General features: G+C 41.2%; 1 protein-coding gene across 2 annotated transcripts in view; it reads right to left on the bottom strand.

The window, feature by feature from the left end:
- The window catches only part of LOC101167706 (guanine nucleotide-binding protein G(o) subunit alpha), a 102,974-nt gene that overhangs the window by 65,642 nt on the left and 11,428 nt on the right, over window positions 1–25,904 (bottom strand). For both annotated transcript variants that reach the window (XM_023955984.1, XM_023955985.1), the window contains exon 3: window positions 7,345–7,486. In XM_023955984.1, the coding sequence (XP_023811752.1) occupies window positions 7,345–7,486 (142 nt within the window). The remainder of the gene's footprint in view (window positions 1–7,344; window positions 7,487–25,904) is intronic.

Raw genomic sequence — 25,904 nt, 5'->3', positions numbered from 1 at the left:
AAAAACAACAACATCAAAGGCGGTTCGGCGCTGCAGGACGGCGTGCACTTCAAACACGCCCTCATAAACGCACAGAGGAAGCTTCAAACATCTGAGCATGTGCAGGAGCGCCCTGTCCGCATGCTGACCTTCTGAACTTGGCTGGAGGGGATGATCAGATGTGCACCCGGCCGGTGCGGTTCAGTCAGCAATGCTCAGATGTCCCATCCCCTCATTGATCCCTGTGCTGGTTTCTATTCTATATTCTCCTTGTATCACGGTGCACAGTTCATTCAAAGAACTGCTCTCAAATATAGCTCTCAATTGAAATAAATAATGTCCTAATTGAAAGTGTTACAGAAATCAAATTCTTAGGGGTTGTTAGTGATGACAAACTAAATTGGAAGCCTCACATCAGACACATACAGTACAAACTACAGTCTCAAAAAGTATTTCAATCATAAATAAATCTAAACATATATTAGAATACAACAAATATTTATTGTACCTCTCCTTAATATTACCATATTTCACCAACTGTATAGACATTTGGGGGAATAATTACAAGAGCTCACTACATCCTCTCTTCTTCAAAAACGAGCCGTCAGAATTGTACATGAAGCCGGATATCTTGATCATATAAACAATTTACTTTATCAATCTAGACTTTTCAAACTGTATGACCTTGTGGATTTTTACACTGTGCAACTTTTGTACAGAGTCAGTGGGAAATCATTACCATTCAACATCCAAAAACAGTTCTTAGTAAATGAAGGAGGCTACAAACTGAGGGGATGTAGGAACTTCAAGATCAAACTGATAAGAACCACAAAGAAAAGTTTCTGTGTGTCAGTGTGTGGCACTAAACTTTGGAACGGGTTAAGTAATGAAATCAAACAATGTATCCAAATATTGAAGAAAATGTATAAAGAAACTCTGATTTCAGGACATGACAATAAGAGGAGTTAAGGATCAATAGGTGTTAGAATAATTCCAAATACATGTGTGACCTTGATAATGGTGAAATAATCAAAGCTCTTTTAATTACAATCAATGAGTTTTAAATATTAATGTGCAATAATGATTACTGAAATGTTTGAATTACAATTAATGAGCTATTGATTTTCTTTACTTGATATGCCATGTGTAGCAATAATTACTGGTTTTTTGTGATAATGTGTTCTAATGATAATCAATGATTATTACATAACGGTTACTGTTTACTGAAATCATGAACGACTGTTTTCTGAAGATAATCAATCATTACTACGCACTGGATTTTGTTACATGAAAAGAATCTATCGGATCAGAACCGCATTAAAAAAACTGTAAAACTATAATATGAATTAACTCAGTAGGGGTGGGATTATATAAGTTTGCTTCTTCCCGATCCATTTCAAGCAATAAATCAAGCTGTACTTGAGACTTTAGTCAATGATCACTGAATTTAAAATGGAAAAGTGATTAAAGTGACTTTTTTGTTTTGTTTTATTTTCTGTATTTTTAATATATGCATTTCAACATTTCTGTAATGATTTTGATAATTATGTGTAAATTCTTTATTGCTTTGACTACAATGCTTGAAATAAATCAAATCAAATCAAATATATTCAAACCTTCTCTGATGTCACTGTAACTTCGACAAATTTCAAAGACAATATTATTCCTCCCTCATGCTTAAGATAATGTTATAATAACTTCTACTTTTTCAGTACAATAAAACAGAACTGAATGGAATTTGAGTTGACTAATCTAAACAAAGATTTTTTTATTTGAACTAACTGGGATTCTTGAGTTTCATGTGTCTCTTCAGGGATTCCACTGTTGAACACTGTCAACAGTTTAAGAACATTGTGTTATTTTCACACTTATATTTATTGTTTTCACAGATAAATAGGAAACTAAAAGCTGTTTTCAACTGTGTTCTGTTCCTGGAAGCAGCAATTCTTGTACAGTCCCCTGATGGTCTGAACCCACCAAATGTTTCCTAAAGTCTTTGACTCATGCACCGGTACAGTAGGTGGACCCGTGCGGGCACCATAGGTTTCTGGTTTGTCCAGAGGGTCGTAGAGAGGAGAGATCAGGTATGTGTTGCAGTTCCACAGAGGCTTGTCTGGTCACCTTAAGGGACGTCATGAAAATGGGATGTATGATTTTTGTGGGAGTGGTAAGTGTGAAGTATTTGCAACGCTAATAGAAGTTGCATACAATTATAACATACGAGTGTTGCTGGCATACGGTGCCCCGAATTCTTAGTAAGTAAGATGTGTGCAGGTGAAACACATGTGCCTGTAGGATGTCCACACAATCTACATTCTGATTGTCTACTTTCCTCATTTCTAAACAGCCAGGCTGCATGCAAGGAGCGCACACTTATCATTTGGAAAGCACTAACTGGCCCCTTGCACAGTGCACAGAATCTGAGGGTAGCTGAACCACTGAGAAATCTGTACGAGGCGCCAGCATCTCACCTCTTATTTTCCCTTAACTGTTGTTCGCCATGACCCAAAACGCCCGTAGAAAAAATGTGCACTGACATTTTGGCACTTCAGGCTCAATGAATAGTCTTTGACCCAGATATTTCCTGCTCGTGCGTGCCCCGTACGGGTTACCATTCTTTGCTCGCAGGCAGCCCGTATCCTCCTGTAAGGGCAGTGGTGACTAAGCCTTAAATAGATTGAAAAGTTGGAAGTTAAGTCAACAAGCTTTGAGTGATACCATCAACTGTTCACAAGAAGCAATCATGAATCTCTAACTTAGGGTCTATGAAGTGACTGGCATGTCAGTATCACAACTCAACCACTGATCAACTCAGTCTACTGTTGGTAGAAAGGAGCCGTCAAGGATGTATGGGATTGGACAGAAGCCAAGCACTAAAACAGTGCTGATGCTAATTCACGCTCTCCACTTTTCAGCACCGTCCCCCTCCTCTTCTTCGAGCTACACTCAGGTGCTCGCAGGCTGGCTTGTTCTCCTCCTTAATTAGCAGAGGGAGCTTTGTCTTCACCAGGGCGTTGCATCAAACCCCCCCAAGAATACACACACACACACATTAACCCATGAGAGCAACGGGCCCGTTTCCACAACAGCAGGCACCGACCTGTCTGCCCGCTCCCCCTTCATCTCATCCCTTCTTTCACTCCATCTTCTTCTAATCTTCCACCCTCTCTGCCTTCAAGAGCCTATCGAGACCCTGAGTGTTTTCCTGACGTCAATAGAAGTGTCGCAGCTGCAGCTTTCATTTCCACCCCTGGTCTCTTGTTAGAAACTGAAACTGTGATGAGAGCCCCACTTCTAGAGAAAAAAAAAAACTAAACTGTTCGGTTTCAGCTTTGATGCCTTTCTGTGAAGTACATAAAGAAGCACGTTTGACTTTTGCTGAATGTCCAGCTGAGGATTAAATGCACGCATAAACATAATGTAAAGCCACCAGTTTTGTGTGAATCCACTGAAGCACTTCTTGCTCAGAGAATGGAGCAGAGAGCGGGTCGGTCCATCAGCGGAGCAAGCTCGCTCCGGGCGGACTCTTAAGATCCACTGGTGCTTTCAGAAACGGAACAAAAGGAAGAAGCTCTGCGGGAAAACTGCCTCTAAGGTCACATCTGCCTTTAGATTAAACAGGAAAACATGAAATGGAAAGGTAAGCCGGCATGCGCAGCTCAAGATAAAACTGTGAACTAAATGAAGCTGAAAAAAGAGCAACACTGGAACGCCATCATGCAAAATTGTGGAATGTCTGCCATTGGAGGCTTTTCCCAGAAACTATTTTTATGTTGTGGATACAAGCTGAAGATGCTCAGTTTATTATCACCAACAACAGCAGCTCCAACAGACGGAAACAAACTAGAAAAGTCTTTTCTTCTTTTATCTCACTGTACTTTTTTGGACCAAATGCTCTAATTAGGTGGGCGACGTTGAGTTTATTCTGAGCAGGAATAACAAGGTCACTGCTGTTGATTAGTTGGAAACAAATATTTTTGCCTCAATGTAACATTAGACTGTAGTCGTTAAAGCAGGCTAAAGGAGCCAGACTACACACCACTAAGCCCAATAACTTTCTTCCACTGAGGTCTGGATTCTCTCTCTTAAAGTAACATGTTTAAATACAATTTGCTGGACTTGAAAGTATTTATTTGGGTTTAAGGTTTGTAGAAAAACTAAAATCGTCTGCAAAAGGAATCTTTCTCATTATTTCTAATATAAAAACGCATTTCAACCAGTATTTACTTTTCATTGCAAGTTGCTGCAGGATAATTTTTTATTTTCATTCTCTTAATCTAATCAGCATTTATAGTTTTATTTTATAACCATTACTTATTTTCAACATCTTCACCACTTAGTCCTCATCTTCCTACCTGCATCTCAGTTAAAATCTTAAACTAAGAAATGTTGTTGCTACTTTAACAAGTGTACAGGTCCATCTCAGGTAGTGAAAACAACTAGAAACTTTTAATTGAAATAATGGAGACTGTGATATTTTTTCTCTACCGAACAATCAGGAGATGCTGCAGCCAGTAACTCTGCCCCTCCCACAGAGAATGGCTTGTAAATACTTCGTCATGAGTACTCGTAGCTTCAGGTGAACGTTCATTCTTTCATTCAGCTGTTTTTTTATTTTGTTTTCAAGCTCAGGGGGTCATGGTGTGGTGTTTGTGATGAGTGTCACGTGACGCTGCATCGGCTCCTGTGTGCACAAGACCTAATTCATTCTAAAACATTTTTTATTTGCCTTTATTTGGGTTTTGTATGCCCAATACAGACAATGACCAAAATACAAGAATTTCTACATTTCAGTTAAAAAAAACAAAAAAAGGTCCAATTTTGAACCAAATTTTATTTTTTTTTGGTATAAGACACACCCTTAGATGAAGTCTCTGAAACAGTTTGGTCTCTGCTGGGGATTGTGTTGATGCTCGAGTGAAAGCTGCAGCAGGATCCACACAGCGGTGACCCGACAGGCTATTTCCAGCCCGCGCTCACTGCGCGAGCACGCAGCGTGCATGTGTGTCAACGTGTGTGTCACAGCACCCTTGGACACACGCTTGAGGAATGTGTTGAGAGCAAGGCGAAACACCGGGTTGCCACAGCAACAGGCGAAGGCCGGGAAACAGATTGGGCTGGGTGGGCGGGGTGTCATCAGCGTGGTTCAAACGCAGCTCACCGCGTCCCTCGTTTGTCACATTCTCTCCTTTCGCTTTTGAATTGTCTGCGTCCTGCCCCCCCCTCCTCATTTCCTGTCTTTTAATTTACACAGCTTTAGAAGTTTGACATTTTTTCGGCTCGTTCTGACCTCTTCCTATCACCGTCTGCCATCATGAACACCAACCTTATTGTTAGCAATCATCTCATTTTACTCATTTCTCAACCATAAGGAGCAAGGACAAGAAAGATTGCAGGATCCCAAGAGTGACTTTAGAAGATAAAAAACTTGGCAAATGTTGGTACAATTTCCAATTAGCAGCAACATAAAAAGAATGTGAGATAAAGTCCACCATAAAAGCAAAACGGTGTCCTCTCTCACTTTTAAGGGTTTTAAATCTGTAAACCTTTAGTTAGAAATACAGAAAACTGTCAATTGTTTCTAATAATGATCAGCTGCTGCATTCAGCTTGACTTCAACCATGTCTTTGACTTTTTTATGCCAATAAATAATTCAAGTTACACAACATAACTTCATCAAGATGGCTGCTCTTCACACAGATGCAAATGGCCGACAATTTTACTTTTTTATTAATTTTGTCTAATTTCTTTACGTCAAACACTCCTTGATGTTTACCTTCAATTATTGCTTTTGTTGCTTTTTTTGTTTGTGCGTTACAATAAAGAAGAAAAGGGCAATTTAGCAAAAAATGTAGGATTTCTGTGAACTACAATTAAGCACAATAAAAAGTAGCAAAAAAGACTTCTAATTCTAACATTTAACTTTTTTATTTAGCGTTTTTATTCTTTGTGAGTGCTTGTGTGGAACTCTAAGTTTCTAAATCTTGACATTTAATTATAGGACTTCTTGTTAAGTAAATGGACTTGCTGTATGGACGGATCATTTCACTTTTCAGTAATTTTGACGTACAATTGGTGTTCTTGTCCGATCTTTAGGCTACTTCCTTTTGATCAACTTCACTGCCATAATTCTTTCCCAGCAGAAACTGATGTTGTTCTTGGGATCAGACTCCTAATCCCCAATTAGTGTGTCACATGTTGAACGTTTGTGCTTTGTGATTCAGAGGACTTAGAGCAGGACTAACTTAGATTGGCATGGAGAAATGTTACACAACGGTGCTCGAATGGAGACGGGAGTTGGGCAAAAAGAGACCCAGTTATTCATGTGTATAATAATATAAAAAAGGTAATCTTCCAGCTGAGGATTTACATGCACGGCCATTTAAAAGCGCCAGAATGTGCACTAACAGGTGCTGAAGCTCACTCGCTGCTCTCCAAGTGCTGCTGTATCACATTTCCTCTAACTGATAATTAAACTTTCTCCGCAATAGAGAACTCTGTCAGCCTTTTTTATTAACTTTTTGAACTAATCATTGCAAGAACCCACAAATAAACCCCATTCTGAGAAAGCATTGTATGGTTAAAACAACAAGCAACAGTTGGATTTGATGATAATTGGCTTGGTCACTTCGGACTCATCAGTATAACCATGGCCTTTCAAAATAAAAGCTTCTGAAGAAGAGCGGGGTTATTAATCAAGGCGAGGCCAGCACGGAACAGCCTGTAATCACCCCCCGGCCTGACCCAGAAGGAGAAACACCCTAGAAAAGTGTCACTATTTAAAGAAGCAGAAGAAAAAAATCAGAAAATAAGAAAGCTGAAATTAAATTAAAAAAAATAAAACTATAAACCAAAATGATCAATTTTAAAGGGGATTTAGCCTAAAAAAAAGTGGAAAACTGCAAAAGTCCAGCTGAATGATACAGAACGATGCAAAAAATGCTGAATGACACAAATACTGCTAAACTGAATTATGTTGACAGGATAAAGTACGATGTCTTAAACAACAGAAAAAAGCCAAGCAATGCTAGAAAATGCTAAGAATCCCAAAAGGTTGTAGCCGGACTGTCCTCACAGTCAAACCCTGGGAAAGTTTCAGAAAAGTTTGAGTGAGTGGTTCAACACCATCATACAGAAAAGGAAAAAAAAAGGGAGGCAGTGGGAAAAAGAAACAGCATCCGTGTAAATAAAAGCTTGTCTACGTGAAAACATAGACAAGCTTTTATTTACACGGATGCTGTTTCTTTTTCCCATTGCCTCCATTGGGAAAAAGAAACAGCATCCTTATAAACAAAGGCTTGTCTACGTGAAAACGTTAATGACACATTAATGAGCATGTTTTTCCCTGCTGTGAGCTTCTCTGACCTTGCGCTCTTTGTCTCCGTAGTCCAGGCCCAGCGTGTCCATGGCGCGCACAATGGCCGCCAGAGACTGGATGGTGTTGCTGTAAACGACGGGCTTGTACTGCTTTACGTCGTCACCAGAGAAGCCGTCCTCGTGGATGATCCTGCGCGCACAGAGAGACTCAGTCAGACAGGGAATGGGAGCACAGACGTGGGGGGGACACGGAACAAGAATAATGGCAATATTCTTGACAGTAATAACGCACTTCATTTACAGGCGACCTTCAAACACACTTAAGATGCTCTTGCAGGAAAGCGGAACGCAAACAAATGAACAAACAATGAAGGAGCAGCAGACGGATGGGGAAAAGCGTAAATGAACTGGCCTTTCACAGCAATTTCTTCAGATCTGTGGAAGACGATGGGTTTTTAAACGAGCTCGGAACGTGCATATGGAGTAGACTGAGCACATTTCTGCTGGAATTGCATTTGCTAGCTGAGAGCCCGATCGACTGAAAGCTCGAATTCGCTTCAATGTTGATGAAGCGACGGTTGGAGTGAGGAGGAACAGGGTATGGGAGGGTGTGGAAGGGCTCTGAAGTAGTGCCATGGCGAGGAGAGACTCGAAGGTCAAGAGCAGAAGCTACTGTCGTCCAGGCGGGATCTCACAAAAGCAGTAAATGTAATGAATGACCACAGGCATCCACACTGACCTGAGTGCTAAACAAGAAGGTGCCATTAGCATGGATGCTATAAGTATCTGGCTCTTTTTTTCAAAAATTTCTTTGGCTAACCAAATATTGTTTGGTTCTGGTTAGAATGGGTATCTTTACGTTTAGCTGGAACAAGCAAATAAACAAAAAATTCAGCAAGATAATGAAGCTCTTTACAATGATGAGCTAAGGAACAGTTAAACTGAAGTAAATCCAACGGGAAACTAAAAACCTGGACAGCTTCTTCTTAACAGCAGTTAGAAGGAGTTCCATTTGTATTTAACACATCTAAAATTTATAATAATAATAATAAAGCAATCCTACAGCAGAAAACTGTTGTTTCCTTTGAAGATAAATGCCTTAAATTGATGGACAACAACATTGTTGTTTTTTCTGCAACCTTTCTAACATGACATACAAAATCTAAACACTAAAAAACAGAAAAGTTTAGAAAACATGAAAGTATGAAACCGTCTAGATCAGTAGTCCCCGACCGTTTTCAGGTCATGAATCTGTTTACAATATTTAGTATTAAAAATGTTTTATCTTGTGAAAATATTTTCACAAACTGGTTTGTCACAGGCAACTAGCAGCATCCTTGTTTCATTATATTATGCATTATTACTATGGTTTGCAGGAAGAACATACTGGGAGTAGAGACTCCTGGTTTCTGTCTGTTAAATGCAGATTTCTTTTTTTCATTGAGATCAAAGGCTCTTCTTTTGTTTCCTAACTGGATCTTCTGTGTAAAAAAAACTTTCCAAGTTTGCTGCAAAAACCTCTCAATATTTTTGTTTCTCTTAATATTCAGATTATAGGAATATGTACATAGTAATCCCTTAAATACCATTCTACGGACACAATGGAAGTGTTGATGGCGTTCTGGAAGAAGTTGCAGCAGCTTGTTTAGGTTTTTTTTTGTTTTTTTTAAGGGTGAATATACTAAAACACAGACGATCACGAACAACCCAAAAACCCAAAAAGGAGCGGCTCATAACCAGTGGGCGGCGCTGACATTTGGACACAAGGAGACCGTTTCAAATGCCAGGCTGCCTTTGACTGCAGAAAACACAAGGACACTTGGACAGACAGACAGACAGTTGTGCAAACGGGCACGCTGACAGACGGTCAAACAGAAGACAGACAGACAGACAGACAGACAGACAGACAGACAGACAGACCAAAACACCAGCGGCGGCAGCGCTGAGAGCAAAGGCACGGGACTGCCTGATGAAATCACATTGAAGTTTGGGGAACACTGGGAGACAACCCAGACAGACAACATGACCCACACATGAACTGATGAGGGTGAGGCCTGGTGAATGAAGAAGATCAAAGTCAGGGCCTAATTCTCTCTGTGATTATTTTAATGCCTGTGGAGTCCAACCGGCGGGTTTCCAACTGTGATGATGGGTGAAACACCTTCATGTCACTCTTATGACATGCAGCCTGACTGTGAGCTCATGGCTCCAAAAACAAAACCACATCAAATTTCAGCTTAAACGTGGTTGCATTTTTTAAATAAAAATACAGAAAATTAAAATGAATGGCAAACTTCGAGATTCAATTACTTCCCTCCTTAAACACATGACCTGGACTCCTCTACTGCTGATCCACTGTGGATACACACTTGATTGCCTTTGCAATGTAACTGTGATTTGATGCAATTTATTTTCTAATTACAAAGCCTGCAGTTGCTGCCAACACGGGGCATCCAAGTGATACAAAAGTGCTTCCAGGACGCCCATAGGATACCCACACAACTACAAACTGAATATCTAATTTCCTCATTTCTAACAGTCTGGCTGCACGCAAGGAGCGCACACTTGTTACCTGAATGGCACTTACAGGCTCCTTATGAGGGCGCAAGATTGGAGAAGGGGAAAAAAACATACAACATGCCTTCATCTTATCTACTTCATCCTTACTTAATCCTTGCATGTTGTATAAGCATTCCACTTGGTGCTAGCAGAACGGCAGTAGAAAAAAATTGCACAAACATTTTTGCTCTACAGGCTCACGTAGGTTTGATTTTTGTGTGGAACAACTGAAAGCCACATACAGGTTTGCCCCAAGGTCGCCTGTTTCTACCCTTAAGGGCAGTTAGAATAGAATAAAATAGAATAGAATAGATAAACTTATCTCACAAAGGGGAAATTTTCTTGTCTTGGGCAGCAAAGAAAAGACATCCACAAATACAAACAGCAAAAAAGATGCATTCACAGAGGATAAAGTGATAAAATGAATTTAAACAAAAATAAATAAGTAAAAATACACAGCAAAAACAACCGTTAAAGAACAAAAAAACAACAACAACTGCAACAGTTTGTAAATAAATAAATAAGTGAATGAAGAAATGTGGAGTGTCACTTTGACACGGTGTTGTACAGTCTGATGGCTGTGGGGAGGAAGGACCTGCAGTAGCTCCTTCTTGCACTGTGGGTGCAACAGTCTTGTGCGGAAGGAGCTGGTCAGCGCCTCTACAGTTTGGTGCAGGGGGTTGGAGGGGTTATCCATGATGGATGTTAGCTCAGCCAACCCATTCATTAGCCTCCTGTCCGCCACCTCCTCAATGGACTCTAGTGTGCAGCCCAGGACAGAGCCGGCCTTCCTAACCAACTTGTTGAGCCTCTTCACGTCTCTGCCTGAACTGCCCCCGCCCAGCACACAACTCCATAAAGGACCACTGAGGCCACCACAGTGTCGTAAAAGGTCTTTGGCGGCTGTCTGCACACGCCAAAGGACCTCAGTCTCCTCAGCAGGTGAAGGCGACTCTGGCCCCTCCTGTACAGAGCATCCGTGTTGTTGGACCAGTCCAGTCTGTTGTTCAGGTGAACACCCAGGTATTTAAATGTGTCCACGACCTCAATGTCTGAACCCTGGATGTTCACCGGTGAGTTTTGGGGTGAGGACCTCCTGAAATCCAGGACCAGCTCCTTTGTCTTGCTGGTGTTAAGCAGCAGGTGATTATTTTCACACCAGCCCACAAAGTCAGAGATGACCCCCCTGTACTCCTGCTCATCCCCCCCGATACACAGCCCACAATGGTGCTGTCATCTAAGAACTTCTGCAGGTGACAGTGGTGGGAGTCGTAGGTGAAGTCCGATGTGTACAGGGTGAACAGGAATGGAGAGAGCACAGTCCCTTGAGGTGCCCCTGTGCTGCAGACCACCACATCAGACACACAGCCTCACAAACTGTGGTCTGTCTGTGAGGTAGTTAATGGTCCAGGCAGTGAGATGTTGGTCCACACCTGCAACCTCCAGCTTCCTCCTCAGCAGGGATGGCTGGATGGTGTTGAAAGCACTGGAGAAATCAAAAAACATGACTCTCACAGTGCTCCCAGGGGCCTCCAGGTGAGACAGGGCCCGATGCTGCAGGTAGATGATGGCGTCATCCACCCCGATGCCAGGTCGATATGCAAACTGCAGCAGGTCCAGTGCTGAGCTCACCTGGGTGCGGAGGTGGCTGAGGATGATCCTCTCCATAGCCTTCATCAGGTGGGAGGTTAAGGCGACAGGTCTGAAGTGGTTCGGTTCCTTAGGACGAGGTACTTTTGGAACCGGAGCCAGGCAGGAAGTCTTCCTGAGGACTGGTACCTTCTCCAGTCTTAGGCTCATTTTAAATATGAACAGCACCACCTCACAGAGCTGGTCTGCACACTCCCTGAGGAACCTGGAGTTGATATTGTCAGGGCCTGTTGCCTTCCTGGCTTTTGTTTTCCTTAACTCCATCCTAACCTGATTCAGAGTGAGCCAGAGGGGGGGTTGGAGGGTGGGTGGCCGGTGGCTGGTCTGGAGCTGTGAGTTATCTCTTTTTTTTCTTTTCTTTTTTTTAAAGTTTGTCTCTTTTCCTGTTGATTGAAGATCAGTAAAAGAAAGGAAACCAAACTGGGGTTCTAAAAATCTGTAATGAGTTTTCTGTGTGTAAATGTGGTAAATTGAGAGGGAGCCTTATTTCTGGGCTAGTTTTTTTCATTAGAGGTAAAGTGAACTCTTCCACCTGATCTTCTGTTGAACCCAACATTACACAGCTGACTGAGCCTCCTTATTAGCGCAGAAGCAGGAGGGAAAGATGGAAAAAGGGCCCGGCAGCAAAAGTTAACAGAGGAGTTGCTGATTTGTGTGTTTGTGGCAGGCTGGAGTGCTGATGTGGGCTTTCATACTCCAGGACCTTTTCTCATTACCCACTCCATTCTGTGTGTGTGTGTGTGGTTTCATGTCGCTTTGGCACAATCTGCACACTGACCTGAAACATAGTTTAGTTTCACACCGAGTCAGACAGATGGACTGAGAGACGAGCGAGCATATGCTCATTTTCTGCGCCGCATTATTCCTTGATATCGTTACCCGGCTGCATTTCAGCAGGTGCTGGGTGAAGCGGCATTTGGAAGACGGCGATCAATCACAGAGCTGTTACTTGTAACATTTAGCTGCTGGAAATGTGGTTTCACTCTACATAGAGTGATGAGTAAAGCTCTGCTTCACATCAGCCACAGATAAACGGCTCTCAGCACTTAAACAACCACAAAGGGAACAAGGTTCAAGTAACAGGAAGCAGAGGTACACAACATGTGTGACAATACATCAGACTGTAGATTCTGACCCTTGATTGGCTGCTGTAACTCCTTCACATTGAGATGCCCCTACAGATTTTGTTCAAAGGACACATGTATGGGTTGATCTTACACTTGGAGCTCTGAAGCTACGTTCACAACGCCCTGGGTAATGCCCGTTCAAGCAACCACTTCCAATGAAAGGTCGATGTAAAGGAGTGTAAACACAGTTTTCCGGCTTCCACGTTCACACGTGGCTATGCAAATTTGTTTTCAGATTCTACATGCAAAACGTGTGGCAATTAAACAGGCATTACCAGCTAAACCAGGTCGACCTTTGACCAGTTGGGGACTCTGATTTGGTAACGATGTACGGATTTGGTTTATCTGGTGAACCTAGACGCGACGCAAAACCTGACGACGTCTGTGTTTTTTGGTTTTGTCTTTTCAAAAAAAGATAAACCAATGCTACCCTCCTGACATTTTGTTAATCTATATCCACCATTGCAAGGATGCTAGTAAAGCAAACCGTTTTCATTTCTGGCTCAAATCACAAAGATTTGCACCACTTCGACATCGACGAAAAGGAAGAAGAAGAAGCCCCACCCCAGGTGTTAAACGCACAGATAGCTGAAGGAACTAAATAAACCATCTAAAAAAAGACGTTTCAATCACACAGTTTCATGAAGTGCTCATGCTTGGAGGTGCTAAAGATAGTTTTTCGGCCCCATGTGTGGCCTGGAGGCCTAAACAGTGACTTAGAATCAGGGCTAACAAGTGACTTTCGACTACCCATCAGCAAAATCCACCCAGTTTTCCTGCAGTTTTATTTAACAAGTATTTAAATCGCAGTCTAACAAAAGAAAACCAACATTTATATTTAAATTAAATAATGTTTTGGGTTGCTTCAACCTGTTTTTAGCACAAGCAGACCTAATCCAAGCTCTGTGAGCAAACAGACAGACATTAGTTACGTTCACATCTGTTGGGTGGATAATCTCTCCATTTACAAATGTCAGACAATAAATGTGTATTTTTTTTGAAAAGCCCAGTTTTAATTTTATCTTTGTTTAGTTTGGTTTAACAGTGCTGTAACTTGGGAGGTAAAGATGACAGCTAACTGCTAATGCTAGTTAAAAACACAGAGCTGTTGCCGGCTACAACAAATTAAACGCCCTATGAAATACTGTAAATCTTCAATCGTTTGCACAATTGATCTAATTCCAGTAGATTCTGTGTGTAGAAAAGCAGCCTTGCATCGTTATAATTGGTTTACGTCAATTGCGTAATCACTACTATAAGTGTTGCATGTCAGTGCTTTTCTCAGCTTTGGGATCCGTTGGAATTACCGTTAATTGTGTAAACAGTTGAAGAGTAACGGCAGTTAAAGAATGGGGTCGTGCCAGTTTACATCTAACTGTACATTGTCAAGCTGATACAATACAACCCAAAAACTACGTAATACTTGCTTTAACCTTACACAAAGTGCTCATCACAAATTAAAGTACTTCCTGCTCTCCTTGGAAACCACTAGAGCTTTGAAAATGCAAATCCGCCACCTCCCCACCCTGAAGGTTTTTTTTCAGTCATGGTCTGCGAAGTTCAGATCTGTCTTACTGGAAATTAGTATGGCACAACAACTATCCTATTTATGAGAAACCAAGGCCATTACCACATTAAAAAGCTGACAGGCATATGATGACTCTAGCTTTCCACCCTGCAGTAGAGCTTCTACTTAGGCTGAATCTGAATTCTTCTCCTACCCCTACGGCTTCTCCCTACCCCAACATTTAGTCCTCCAAACTTAGTTATGGAAGAAAAGTGTCTTCAAATTTGGACGTTGCTCCCACTCGATGACATATTCAATAGTCACAGGTCAGCGACGTTATCGCGGAGAATAGACAACATCGGTTTTATAACTTTAAAAAGTCATGCTAGAACAAAAAGTCATTACTTACATTAAAATGTGAACTTCTGTGCTTCAGAGCAAATCAACAAATACATAAAGAAAACCTGCTAGTTTCACTAATCCTCTGGCCATCACTAATAATAAACACCTGCACATCCTTACTACACTGCTTTTAGGGACTATATTCCAACATTTTCCAACTTTTGTGAATAAAAAACCTGCAGATTGTAAAGTATGTCACTTCCAGCACAAAACCTGATTTGCTTCCACTGTCTCTTCGTGGTCTAAATCACTTTCTAAATCTACAAAAGTGAATCGGACCAGAGTTAATTTGAAGATTAACCAAAAACCTCTGTCAAGCACATGTGGGCAGCCACGGTGCAGAGGTAGAATGGTCAAGGTTCAGTTCCCGCCTTGCCCACCCATGTGTCAAAGTGTCCTTAGGCGATACACCAAAGGCCACGTTGCCCCTGGTGGTTATAGATTGGCACCAATCCCATTCACCCATCCACACTGTGTGTGGATGGGTGAATGGGATTGGGACTGTAAAGGGCTTTGGGCCTTCAAAATCACTATTTTAGTATACTTCATATTTCTCATTTACAAACAGCCCTTATGATTTAGGTTCTTACAAACTAAATCCAAATTTGAGCTAGAAAACATAAGTTAAAAATAAATACTAAAAGTTATCTATATTGGCCAACATGAGGTTTAAATGATGAGGGGCCAATTTATTCTGCTAGCAACGAAGAAGACATTACAAATACACAAATAAACACAAACATCTCAGACACATCCAGTCTGCCTTCCCTTCATGTCTCCATTATCCTCCACACTTGTGTTTTTATCTCCACACCTACTCATGTATACGCACACAACACACAGCCCACACAGCAGCCTCTGTGTGCAATTAGGTCTTTATCTCTGTCCTGCTCTCTGGCACTCTTTGTCCCAACACACACACACAAAAGCATGTGATTGGTTTTTTTATCGCTGGGCTGCGTTCACCCTGTGCTTTCCATCGACGGGGTTCTTTGTCGTGACAAAGTGCACATTGACAGACGCCTGTCAGCCAAACCCAGATTGGCGGGTGTGCATCTGTGTGCGTAAAATGTGTATTGTGATGAAGAAGCGGGGAGGAGCGTGAAACAGGAGGAAGATAATCAGAAGAAAGGAAGCTATAAATAACCCAAACAGGCTGACAGCAGAATGGAAGCATCAGCTGCTCACTTGTCTTCACACCTTGAGGTCGAGCAGCAGCATCCTGGACATGCACACTCTCGCAAACACTCATCTGCGACCTCCATTTGCCACATTTTTCTTCCAATACCATTTCACCCACCTCTTAAGACATGAATCAGTCAGATGGCATGGCTAGTACTGAAGGGATCATGTTCAATTTTTTGCTTTCAGACACAAAAAAGAAGATCGGAACTTTATCCAGTCCAAGAATGGCAGCGAAGTCTCATTTTTCATTACAGATTGTGGCCCCTGTCCAGGTGAGGCTCCACATCTCTGGGTCTGATGAATAGTTTTTTATCCTAAAATAGCTACCAATGCAAGAGATATATTCAAATCCTCTGGTCAGAACAGCATCAGAATCTACATACTGCAGAAGATATTTTCCAGTTGTAAAAATATCACTTCCATCTGGGCACCACATAAAAAATGAACTAAAGTTGGATCCAAATAAATAAGGTTTTACATTTCCACTTTACTTGTAAAATGACGCCCTTTACAAAAAGTCAAAGGTCGCACATCTTAGAGAGGCAAATGTGATCAGAAACTAGTGCCTTCTGGCTTTTTTGACCTTGTGGTTGTATGGTTTCTACGGCAGCACCATGGTTATTATAGAACCACAAGGTCATACACCACCAAATGTGTTGTTGGAAAGTGAGAGGGGGCCCAATGAAAACCAAGTTGAAACCTTTAAAGCCCAGCAGGGTCCTCTGCCAACTTTAATCAAAACTTCTTTCTGTCAAGGACATTGAATTGACATAACAATTCAGGCTGCAACAGTTGAACTCGTTTCCCTGCTGTGAGGGCTTTGGTCATACAAAATATTAATATTTTTCCACAATAAGAAAAGCTGCTCAGTTATAAAGTTGTTTTTACGCTGACCAGTCTAAGGTAAACCATTAACTCGACTTGCTTTGCACAGCATTTATAGAGTCTTAAAGGTATAATAAGGTTTATAGTCCAGCAGCCCTGGTAACCCTCCGTGATACCGTTGGAGAAAACAGCTGCTTTCAGTGTCATGAATGATTTCCAGCATTTCTTTGGAAGTCCGTTTCCACCTTGACATTGTTGTGAAATAATGAAACTATCATTTAGTGAAACAGACAAACACTCATTTAGTTTAAAGCAACAAGCAGAGATTTTTGAGGATCAAGGTCAACTCTATTCTTTGGAGGAATCCCTGTTTCCTCATGAGGTGAGGGAATATTGTTTTTTTACGGCTCGTTAAGCAGCATGATGCATCTGTTCCACATGATGAACTGAATTCTGGGAAACGTTTCTGAACCAAAGTGCTTTTATGTGTGTGACACGAATTCTATGAAATTTGCAACTCAGTTGGCTTTCTTTCTGTTTGGTTTTTAGAATCTTCGGCACAAACGATTTTTAAACTAATAATAAGGGACCAAATGATACAACAGCCAAACAACAGCCTCTACTAAACATTAAGAGTCATAGTTCAATTGCAGGTGAACTCTGGTGTGGTCCACTACAGTGTGAGAGTCGAAACGCTGACCAGCAAAATAGACAGCAAGCAGCAATTCTTTTTTTCCTTATGTCCAGGTCCAAACCTGTTTGAGGAAACACCAAAGCCTGACAAACAGCTGGTACATCTGAATGCTTGGGTCTTTGGGGGCTCTTCAGGGTGGGGTGTTTGACAGCAAGACAAATGAAGGTGTGAAAAACTAACAGGCCTCACCAAATCCAATTACAGAAAGTACCTTTCACTCTCGGTGTCATCACCATTTAGGTCCTCGTGTTTCTGCAGCTCTGGGTGCCAGTTGCTTATCCCTTTAACACCTGAGCTTTGGTTACAGTGTTTACATTCTTTCGACTACCGTAACTCTTCAACTGATTACGAAATTGGCGTAACTCCAGTGAATCCTGAAGCAACGCTTTACAGCAGTGAAGTGGTCATCCAATCAATGTAAAGCAGCTGATTATGTTGCTGAGAAAAGAAACTTTGCGCCGTTGTGCAACACTTGGCTAACGAAAAGTGGACATCTATCAGTGCAAAGCAGTAACCCTAAAGGGTTAATGGAGCACCTTTGGTAGTCCTTAGAGCTGTCAGTACATTCAAATTTATTGCATGTTGTAGCTGTTTACTGTTGTCACTGTAAAACACAGTTTTTTACTTCCATACATTGCCAAATGAATACAATTACATGATTATATTGCAGAATCTGAAGGAAAAAAACATTAAATGTTAAACCCTGGCCATGATCAATTAAATGCAAGATAATTTAGACTTGTTTGAGTGAAATTGCATTTCTACCCATTTACAATTCAGAAGCGAAGTAAAATACTTATTTGATCATGAAAAGGAAATGTACAGGAAAGAGCAGCTAATATGTTAGCCAGCGTTTTTTGTCTTTAAGCCCCTTTCATGAGCTGTTGTGGAGAAACGTTGCACCAAGTTCTGTCTTTGTCCTGATGACTCAGCTCGTTTAAAAGCTATTTTGCAGCTGCTGTTCTTCAATGTATGATTATCATGCGATACGGAAATTGTCAGCATCACTAAAGAACTTATTGAGTTGACATGTCTAGTTGTCGTCCATCTTTTTTCTGGCTTGTCATCTTGCATTTGGGTTCTCCTCAAGCCCTGCTCACTGACATCTTCATCTCTCTGAAGTACATCCCTCTTCCTCATTCAGATCTTCCCAGTCTTCCTTTTTCCCTCTACAGCAGTATAATGGAATCCACTGGGAAATTAGCACCCACAGCTGTCAAACTCAACAGAAAACTAAATCAGAGTTTCTCAGTCCTGCATGTTTTACCCGTTTCCCTCCTGAATAAAGCAAGGACCAGGACTGAACGACACCACGGTCTGCACACATGTAATTATCAGCTGTTACTTTAAGTAAGTTAAAACTCTACTTTTGTTCAGCTCTGTGTTCTGGACCACCATCCTGGTGGCAAAGGGAAAATGGTTTAGACGGGCTAAACTTTTCCGTGGCACTGCCTTGTGGGTGCGGTCCCACTGGATCGGTCTGAAAAAGTTCACGGGCAGAAAAAAATAGCTCTTTGTTTAGATCAAACATTGCCTCAAGATGGTGCCCTCCATGTCAGGGGAATCTTATTTTGAAAAACATTTTTTTTCTGTGTCTTTAGATCAGTCATTTCATGACCCTGAGTATATATTTTTTTAAATGCTTGCAGCTCTATAGACCCAGAATTACAGTGGTTACCATGGTGATGATAGCTATCAAAAGGTGAGGTGCATTAGTATTTGAGCATAGTTAGCAAGTGAGATTTCACCTAAATTAAGAAGGATGAGCATCTTTATAAAGACCAAAACAGAAATCCAGTTTTAATCTGATTTTTTTCTAACTTGTTTTGTCAGAAATATATTGTGATGGTATTGAAACCAGGTCCAGCCTTGTTTTTTGCTCAATTGCCTCACCTCAGTAGACATTTGTTCTCATCCAACCTATGGTCGTTTTTTCATCCATCATCCGTTTCTACATATGCTTCATCCAAAACGCCAAAATGACAGATAATTGTATTGTATGTTTATTCGGGACCTTTCATTTTGAATGTCATTGATCTTCTTTTACATTTCCTTTGTCTCTATGGGCTCTGCTGCTGCTGCTGCTGCTGCTGCTGCTGCTGCTGCTGAGAATCCGCTTCAGCTCCCAGCTGATGCACACACATGCAAGCAGAACAATTACAGCTCCAGCATTACATCTAGGGAGACCTCATTAAATCTGTCCGCCATCATCTCTCTGCGTCTCTGTCACCTGTTATCTCTATCTGCCCCTCTTCTCTGCCAAGACCTCTTTGCTTCAGCCCAGTCAGTCTCTTTCCTACGTAGTCTTGTTCACTTCCATCTCTCCTTGCTTCTCAACTCTAATTATTTTTTCTTTCTGCAGCTCCTGCTCCTCTTCATCTATTATCTGCGATTAAGTGTTAATTAAAAACAGTGTTGGCCCCTGTGACTGATTTCTGCAGGGAACAACGAGCATTGCACATGTGCTCACATAAAGGAGCTCAGCCGAGTTACTCTACAGTAATAGACAAACAAAAAACAAAGAAAGAATCGATAAACTTCCTCCCAGAACTCTGCAGAGGAGCACATGTTCACATGCAACAGCTGCTGTGTGCGTGAGTGGGTAAGATGTTATGTCACGCATGATTTTCATTTTGACCTGTGAGAATATCATCGCAACGAATGAATAAATATGAGTTGATTGTTGATGTTAAAATAGAAAGAAGATTCAATGTTTTTAATGCAAAAAATGAAAAAAATCAGCTGGTAAATAAAGTGGGACTTTTGCTGGATGTTTTAGACTGGCCACTTTTTGGTCATTGAATGTAGTGTTGAAAATGTCATGTTTTATGACTTTTTAGGGTCATGATTTGCCCTTTGACTTCTTGATGTTCATTTTGCACTAACTGTGAATTGAAGATGACTTGTGCAACATTTGAGTATTTGACTTCTACTCAGACAACTTTGAAAAACCAAACTGACTGGTTTGGATGTTGATTTGACAACAGCTTTTAGGGATGTTTTTTTTTTAGGGGGGGGGGGGGGGGGGGGGTTCTGCTAATGTGTCCGTCCAACAGACCATTGTCTTTAAAAACCCACTCTGATCATCTATTTAAAAAGCGTCTTTAGCCAGAATCCAAATACATGTCGTTTTCTGGGTCAAAGTTTCTGCAAAGCGGCAAGAGTCTTTTAGAAATTTGTTTCTGAGTTGTGGGTGGGACTGTTGGGGAGGAGCCACATCCCCCCCATTCCCCTTCCCTTCCTGTTCCTGAGAGGTCCCTGTTTACACTCTCTCCCGCTGCCTTTAAGTCCTTCACACCCCAACCTAACATTAATGGCCCAACAAAAGCAGCTATCCATCCGTACAGTTTAGATTCAGATTCCAGCTCAAACGAGGAAAACAAAGATGTACAAAGATGTACAGTACAGACCAAAAGTTTGGAAACACCTTCCTATTCATTTAAATGGGAAGGTGTGTCCAAACTTTTGGTCTGTACTGTAAATTAATCTGTTTGTTTGCAATAATGCATCAAAATGAAGCGGAGCAGGGAGCGTGCGGTCTGCCCAGCGTATTTTCTACGTCACAAAGAGGCTCTTTTTCAAACAGCATTTTCCGTCTGCTCCTGATTCATAACGATTTGACTAAAGAAATACTTAAAAATGTGATTTTAACCCTCGTATTATGTTGAAAAAAAATTACCTTGATTATGTTGCGGGTCATTTTCACCCGTACTGTGTAAATCCACTCAAAACAATTAAAAAAACAGGTTAAACCGATATCAACTTTATTTTAGAATATTTCTACATTTAGGAAAGAGACAAACAATATTTTTTTTTATTCCAACACTATATTTAATATTTTTTTCCTTCTTCACAAACAGTTTTTTTAATTACAATTTAAGTACAATTTGCCGGCATTCCATTCCTGGTTGATTTCAAACCACAGGACATAGGCATTGTAGGCAGACACGTCCACAATATTGAAGAAAATTGCCATGGGCCAACGAACAGTCTTGCGCTGGCACCTGTATGTTGCTGCGACTTTGTCAAGATTGTCAACTCCTCCTTTGGTGGAGTTGTAGTCCAGGATCATTTGTGGCTTCATGTCATCTCCTGTGCTCAGAGATGCATCTGTGTCCATTGTACTCATTACAAGAACATTCTTGTTTCTCTTCGGGCAGTATGTAACAACTGTTGCTTTTTCAGTGAAAGCAAATATTGAGGAATGCATAGGTCTCCCCTGTATCTTGAGAATTTCACTGGGAGGTTCTGGCTTATTTCTTTTGACTGTTCCCAACATAGTCAGCTTCCCCTTCTGAAGTTCTTCCCCAAGGCGGTAGAATGTAAAGAAGTTATCACATGTGATGTCATGACCTTGCAGCCCTTCACTCATTTCAAGCACCACACGCATCCCCTGGTTCTTCTCAGGTGCTCCTCCAGGTAGTTTTCCAGTGTACACTTGCATTTTCCATGCATAGCTAGATTTTGCATCACAGGCTGCCCATATTTTCATGCCATACTTGGCAGGCTTGTTGGGCATGTACTGTCGGAAAGGACAGCGCCCTCTGAATGGAACAAGGCGCTCATCTACAGTAACATGGGGACCAGGATTGTACAACAAAGGTAGAATTTCGACCCATTTATCCCATACATCTCTGGTTGCAGCTAGTTTGTCACTTTCACGTCGACCAACTCTGGTGTCGCGGTTGTCAAATCGGATCACACGAGATATCATGTGAAATGTCTCCAGAGACATTGTTGCTCGAAAGATTGGTCTTCCATTCTCTTCATTCCATAGACTTGAAGTTGCTTCTCCCTTTGACCTGTACACTCCAGCTAATATCAGAATTCCAACATAAGCATTCAAGTCAGTCTGATCCAGTGACTTCCATTTCTCTTGAAATACATGCCTCCCCTCCAAGTTAGTCATGTCCAGCATGTCCTCTGAATCCTCCTCATCGTTGGAAAATTGAAAATCTGGATCATCAATAACATTGTCCTCTGCATCTGAAAGATCCTCTATCTCTGAAATTTCTTCCTCTGCATCACTATCAAAAAACAGTGATAAAGCTTCTTCAGCTGTAAATCTTCTGGAGCTCATTTTTGCTGTGTTTCTCAAAGAGATGACATGAGAACAGTGACAAGGACAAGGGAGAGAAAGCTCCTCCCCTACACACACCTGGGTCTCTGAGTCTGAACGTCAAATTCAGAGACGGTCAAAATATAAATAATTTAGCAGTCAAAATAAAGTACATCAAAGAGACATGTTTATTTCGGATCTGGACAGCTACTTGCCCACATCAAAGTGTCTGGGTCAAAATGACCCGCAACATAATCTTTGTAAACAAACTGTGCACAGACATTCCACGGCACATCACAGTATCCAGTTTTTACACACAAGTTCATGACCCTAGATGAGGAAAAGTCACCAACTTTCATGAAGAAAAAGAAAGGATAACCAGTTATTTGGTCAAACCAAAAACTGAAATGGGTCAAATTGACCCTTAACATAATATAAGGGTTAAGCTCAATTTTCATCGAGCATGTCCTGCATCATCAGATGTTAAAACACCAAAAACACCATTTTAATGGGAGTGGGTCTTTAACCCCTCTCATCCTGCGCAGTTCTGGAACGGAATACAGTCCAGATCCCCCTGTTCTAATATTCCAACAATATTATACTTCCATCATCTTCTCATTTCAGTCCAATTTCAACTTATTTATGAAACAACAGATGACCCCTGAGGCTGTCAAAAGACAAAAAAACCATCAAAGCAAGCTGTAACAATCACAACTTTTATAATAACATGAATTCCACTTTGCAGCTCTGCATGTCAATAAAGCATCAAGAGGCTTTTTCCCTTTCTCTGGACTCTGCTTCACTTCAACAGCTTTGGAGTCAGACACCCACAGTCCCTCACATTTCTGAAAGCTTGGCCACAGAAATGGTTTGCAGTTTCTTCTGGCAGAAAACATGGAAGCACATGTTGCCAGAAGCCAAAGATCTAGGAATCAAATACAATCTGAGAGGCTATTTTTGCAGCACTTCCAAAAACACAAGCATGACACCAGTTTCCTGTTCGACAAAAGTGGATATTGGTCACAAAAGCTTTCAAAAATGAACTTTTTCTTATTTCTGCAGAATAATACCAGGAATTCAAGTATTGCTATTGATTAAAATGAAGATCAGCTGTTAAGTTAAATGTTGAATTTCTGTTGAGATTGAGGAAAAAATGCATGCGATCAGAGATACCATAAGAAACACTAACTGTTCAGGACATTTCTTTAAAAAACAGGCCAGAAAAGGAGGATTTTTTTACATTATCAGATATTAAAAGGCTCCACATTATTGATATTGTGATTTCTATTTTGATTTTGCACTCTAAAGCTTTGTTGTAGGCCTGCACAATATACCGCAAATTTATCGTTATCGCAATATCCAGCTCTGCAATAGGCATATCGCAAAAGACTGCGAATATCGCAGTAAATCGTAAACCCAAAATGTGTTAAAACAATCTTATGGCAGCTTGACGCTTTTAACTAATCAAATAAATCCCTTTATGCTTTGACCAATCCGATGGAGGCCTATTATGTTAGATGTTTGTCACCTATGTCGATGAGGGTCATTTGGAGTATAATTTTAAACTGTTTCTAATGAAATGGGAATGATGTTTTTGGCATTTTTCAACTTTTTTATATACCGCAAATTATATTGTTATTGCAATATTAATCTCTAATATCGCAAGTTTTCCTCATATCGTGCAGCCCTACTTTGTTGTATTTAGATTAATTGCTGATTTAAAAATGTTCCCTTTTGTTTCAACAGATCCTGCTACTTTAACATTTTTTTGCAGGAAACTTAAGTTTTTATTTTTTGAGTTAAAAAAACAAACTTCTAATAGAACTTTCAAAAAGCCTCAAAGCATCATGGGAAATTGGAGGCACTACCTAATAAAGTAGTCAGGAGTGCAGCGCTGACAGTCAGTGGAGGCAGAACGGTTGGTTTTCAGAGATCAGCAGAGGTTTCACCTGTGTTACCTGCATGTGACCTCATCAGCTGTGCTGTTGCCAGGCAACCACCTCTACAGCCTAAAGTATTAAGAGATCTCAGCCTTCTCTGTGTATCATCTGCGGTTTGAAAAGAGAAAGAAACAAGCAGAAAAACATCTCTACTGACGTGACTACTGTTCCTCATGTGGATGATGCATTAACTGGCTGTGGGGAAAAACACTACTCATGTCAAGCGGAAACGAGGACGATTCTGAAGCAACCAGTGGCTGTAGTGTCTAAAGTTTGGAGAGGTTCTTAAAATATCTGCTAATACTTCTTCAGTTTTACAGAGAAATTAGGAAATTCAAAAATGTTGGTGCAGCAAATGAAACATCTCACAAAATCCTGCAGGATCTGCGGTGAGGCTAAACCTTCTGCTGTGGGGGTAACATTCAACATTCCTATGATGGTGCAAATAAAAATGCACAGAGGTCTCCATCCTGCTTAAGGTGGGATCCAAACATCCACTCCTGCAGCTACAAACCAACCACACTCTCCTTCAGCTGACTGCACATCAGCTGAGCGCGCTCAAAGCAACAAGCCTCCTTTGTCTGGCAGCTCGCTGAAATGACATCATGTCGGCCAAAGCAAAAGTCCTGCGAATGCGTCCATGCACGCACACAAAAATAAAACGCACTATCCTGCATATGCGCACACACAGTCACAAACACACTCGGCTGTCACAAAAGAGCTTTGTTTTTTATAAGAAGGCCTGATTAGCCACAGACCGCACACACTGCTGCCCAATACCAGCTCTGCAGAGAACAAAGATGGCCTCTTACTCCACAAATATACAGCCGCCGCTGCCGGGTCACGTCCTGTTTTTAAAGTGAGGTGACGAGCACAACAACCAAAATAACAATTATGGACTCAGCAAGACTCAATCCAGGACTGCTCCCAGTTCGTGCAGAGCGTTTATTGGCACTGAAGCAACGGTGAGATTTAAAAAAAATAAAACACAGACCTTGTGGTGCTGAACACAAATGAAAAACCTCCAATGAATATGAAGGCCTTAATCACAACTGCCCTTACGGATGAACATGGGCGGTCTACGGGCAAAAAGTAGGCAAAAACCTGTCTCGCTTTATAATACCAAGACCGTAGATCACTAGTGAACACTTCAACAACACGGACAAGTAAGTAAGTAAGAAGCAGCCGAGACACAGGCGTGTCTTATGGACTTTTCCTTTTTTCTACCCCTCCCCGAATTCTGCGCACTCCATAGTTAGTGCTGTTGGAGGGAAAGGCACGTGCTCTTTGTCCACTCCACTGCGCGCATGGCTGTTAGAAACAAGACACTTGGGCAGTGGGAGTATGGTTTGCGTTGGCATCCTACTGGCACCTGCATTTCACCTGCACACCCCGCCGTGCATGCAGCATTTGTGTGTGGTTAAAGGAGCCAGAACGCGCACCTTACACATGTCTAGTGTGTCGTAAGGGCACCGTATGACAGCATCACTTCATAAGTAGGCACAACTGACATTACTGTCCTTACAAATACTTCACTTTTTTCTTTTTTTTAATTTTTTTCCACATTTACTGTTTTATATCTGTCGATTAAGGTTTATTTACGTACTTATCTGGTGATTTATCTGTTTTTATTTATTTTATTCCTTTTAGATTTTATTTG

The sequence above is a fragment of the Oryzias latipes genome, chromosome 6 (genome assembly GCF_002234675.1).
Source record: "Oryzias latipes chromosome 6, ASM223467v1".
Lineage (NCBI taxonomy): Eukaryota > Metazoa > Chordata > Actinopteri > Beloniformes > Adrianichthyidae > Oryzias > Oryzias latipes.
This window is presented reverse-complemented; position numbering and strand designations above follow the sequence as displayed.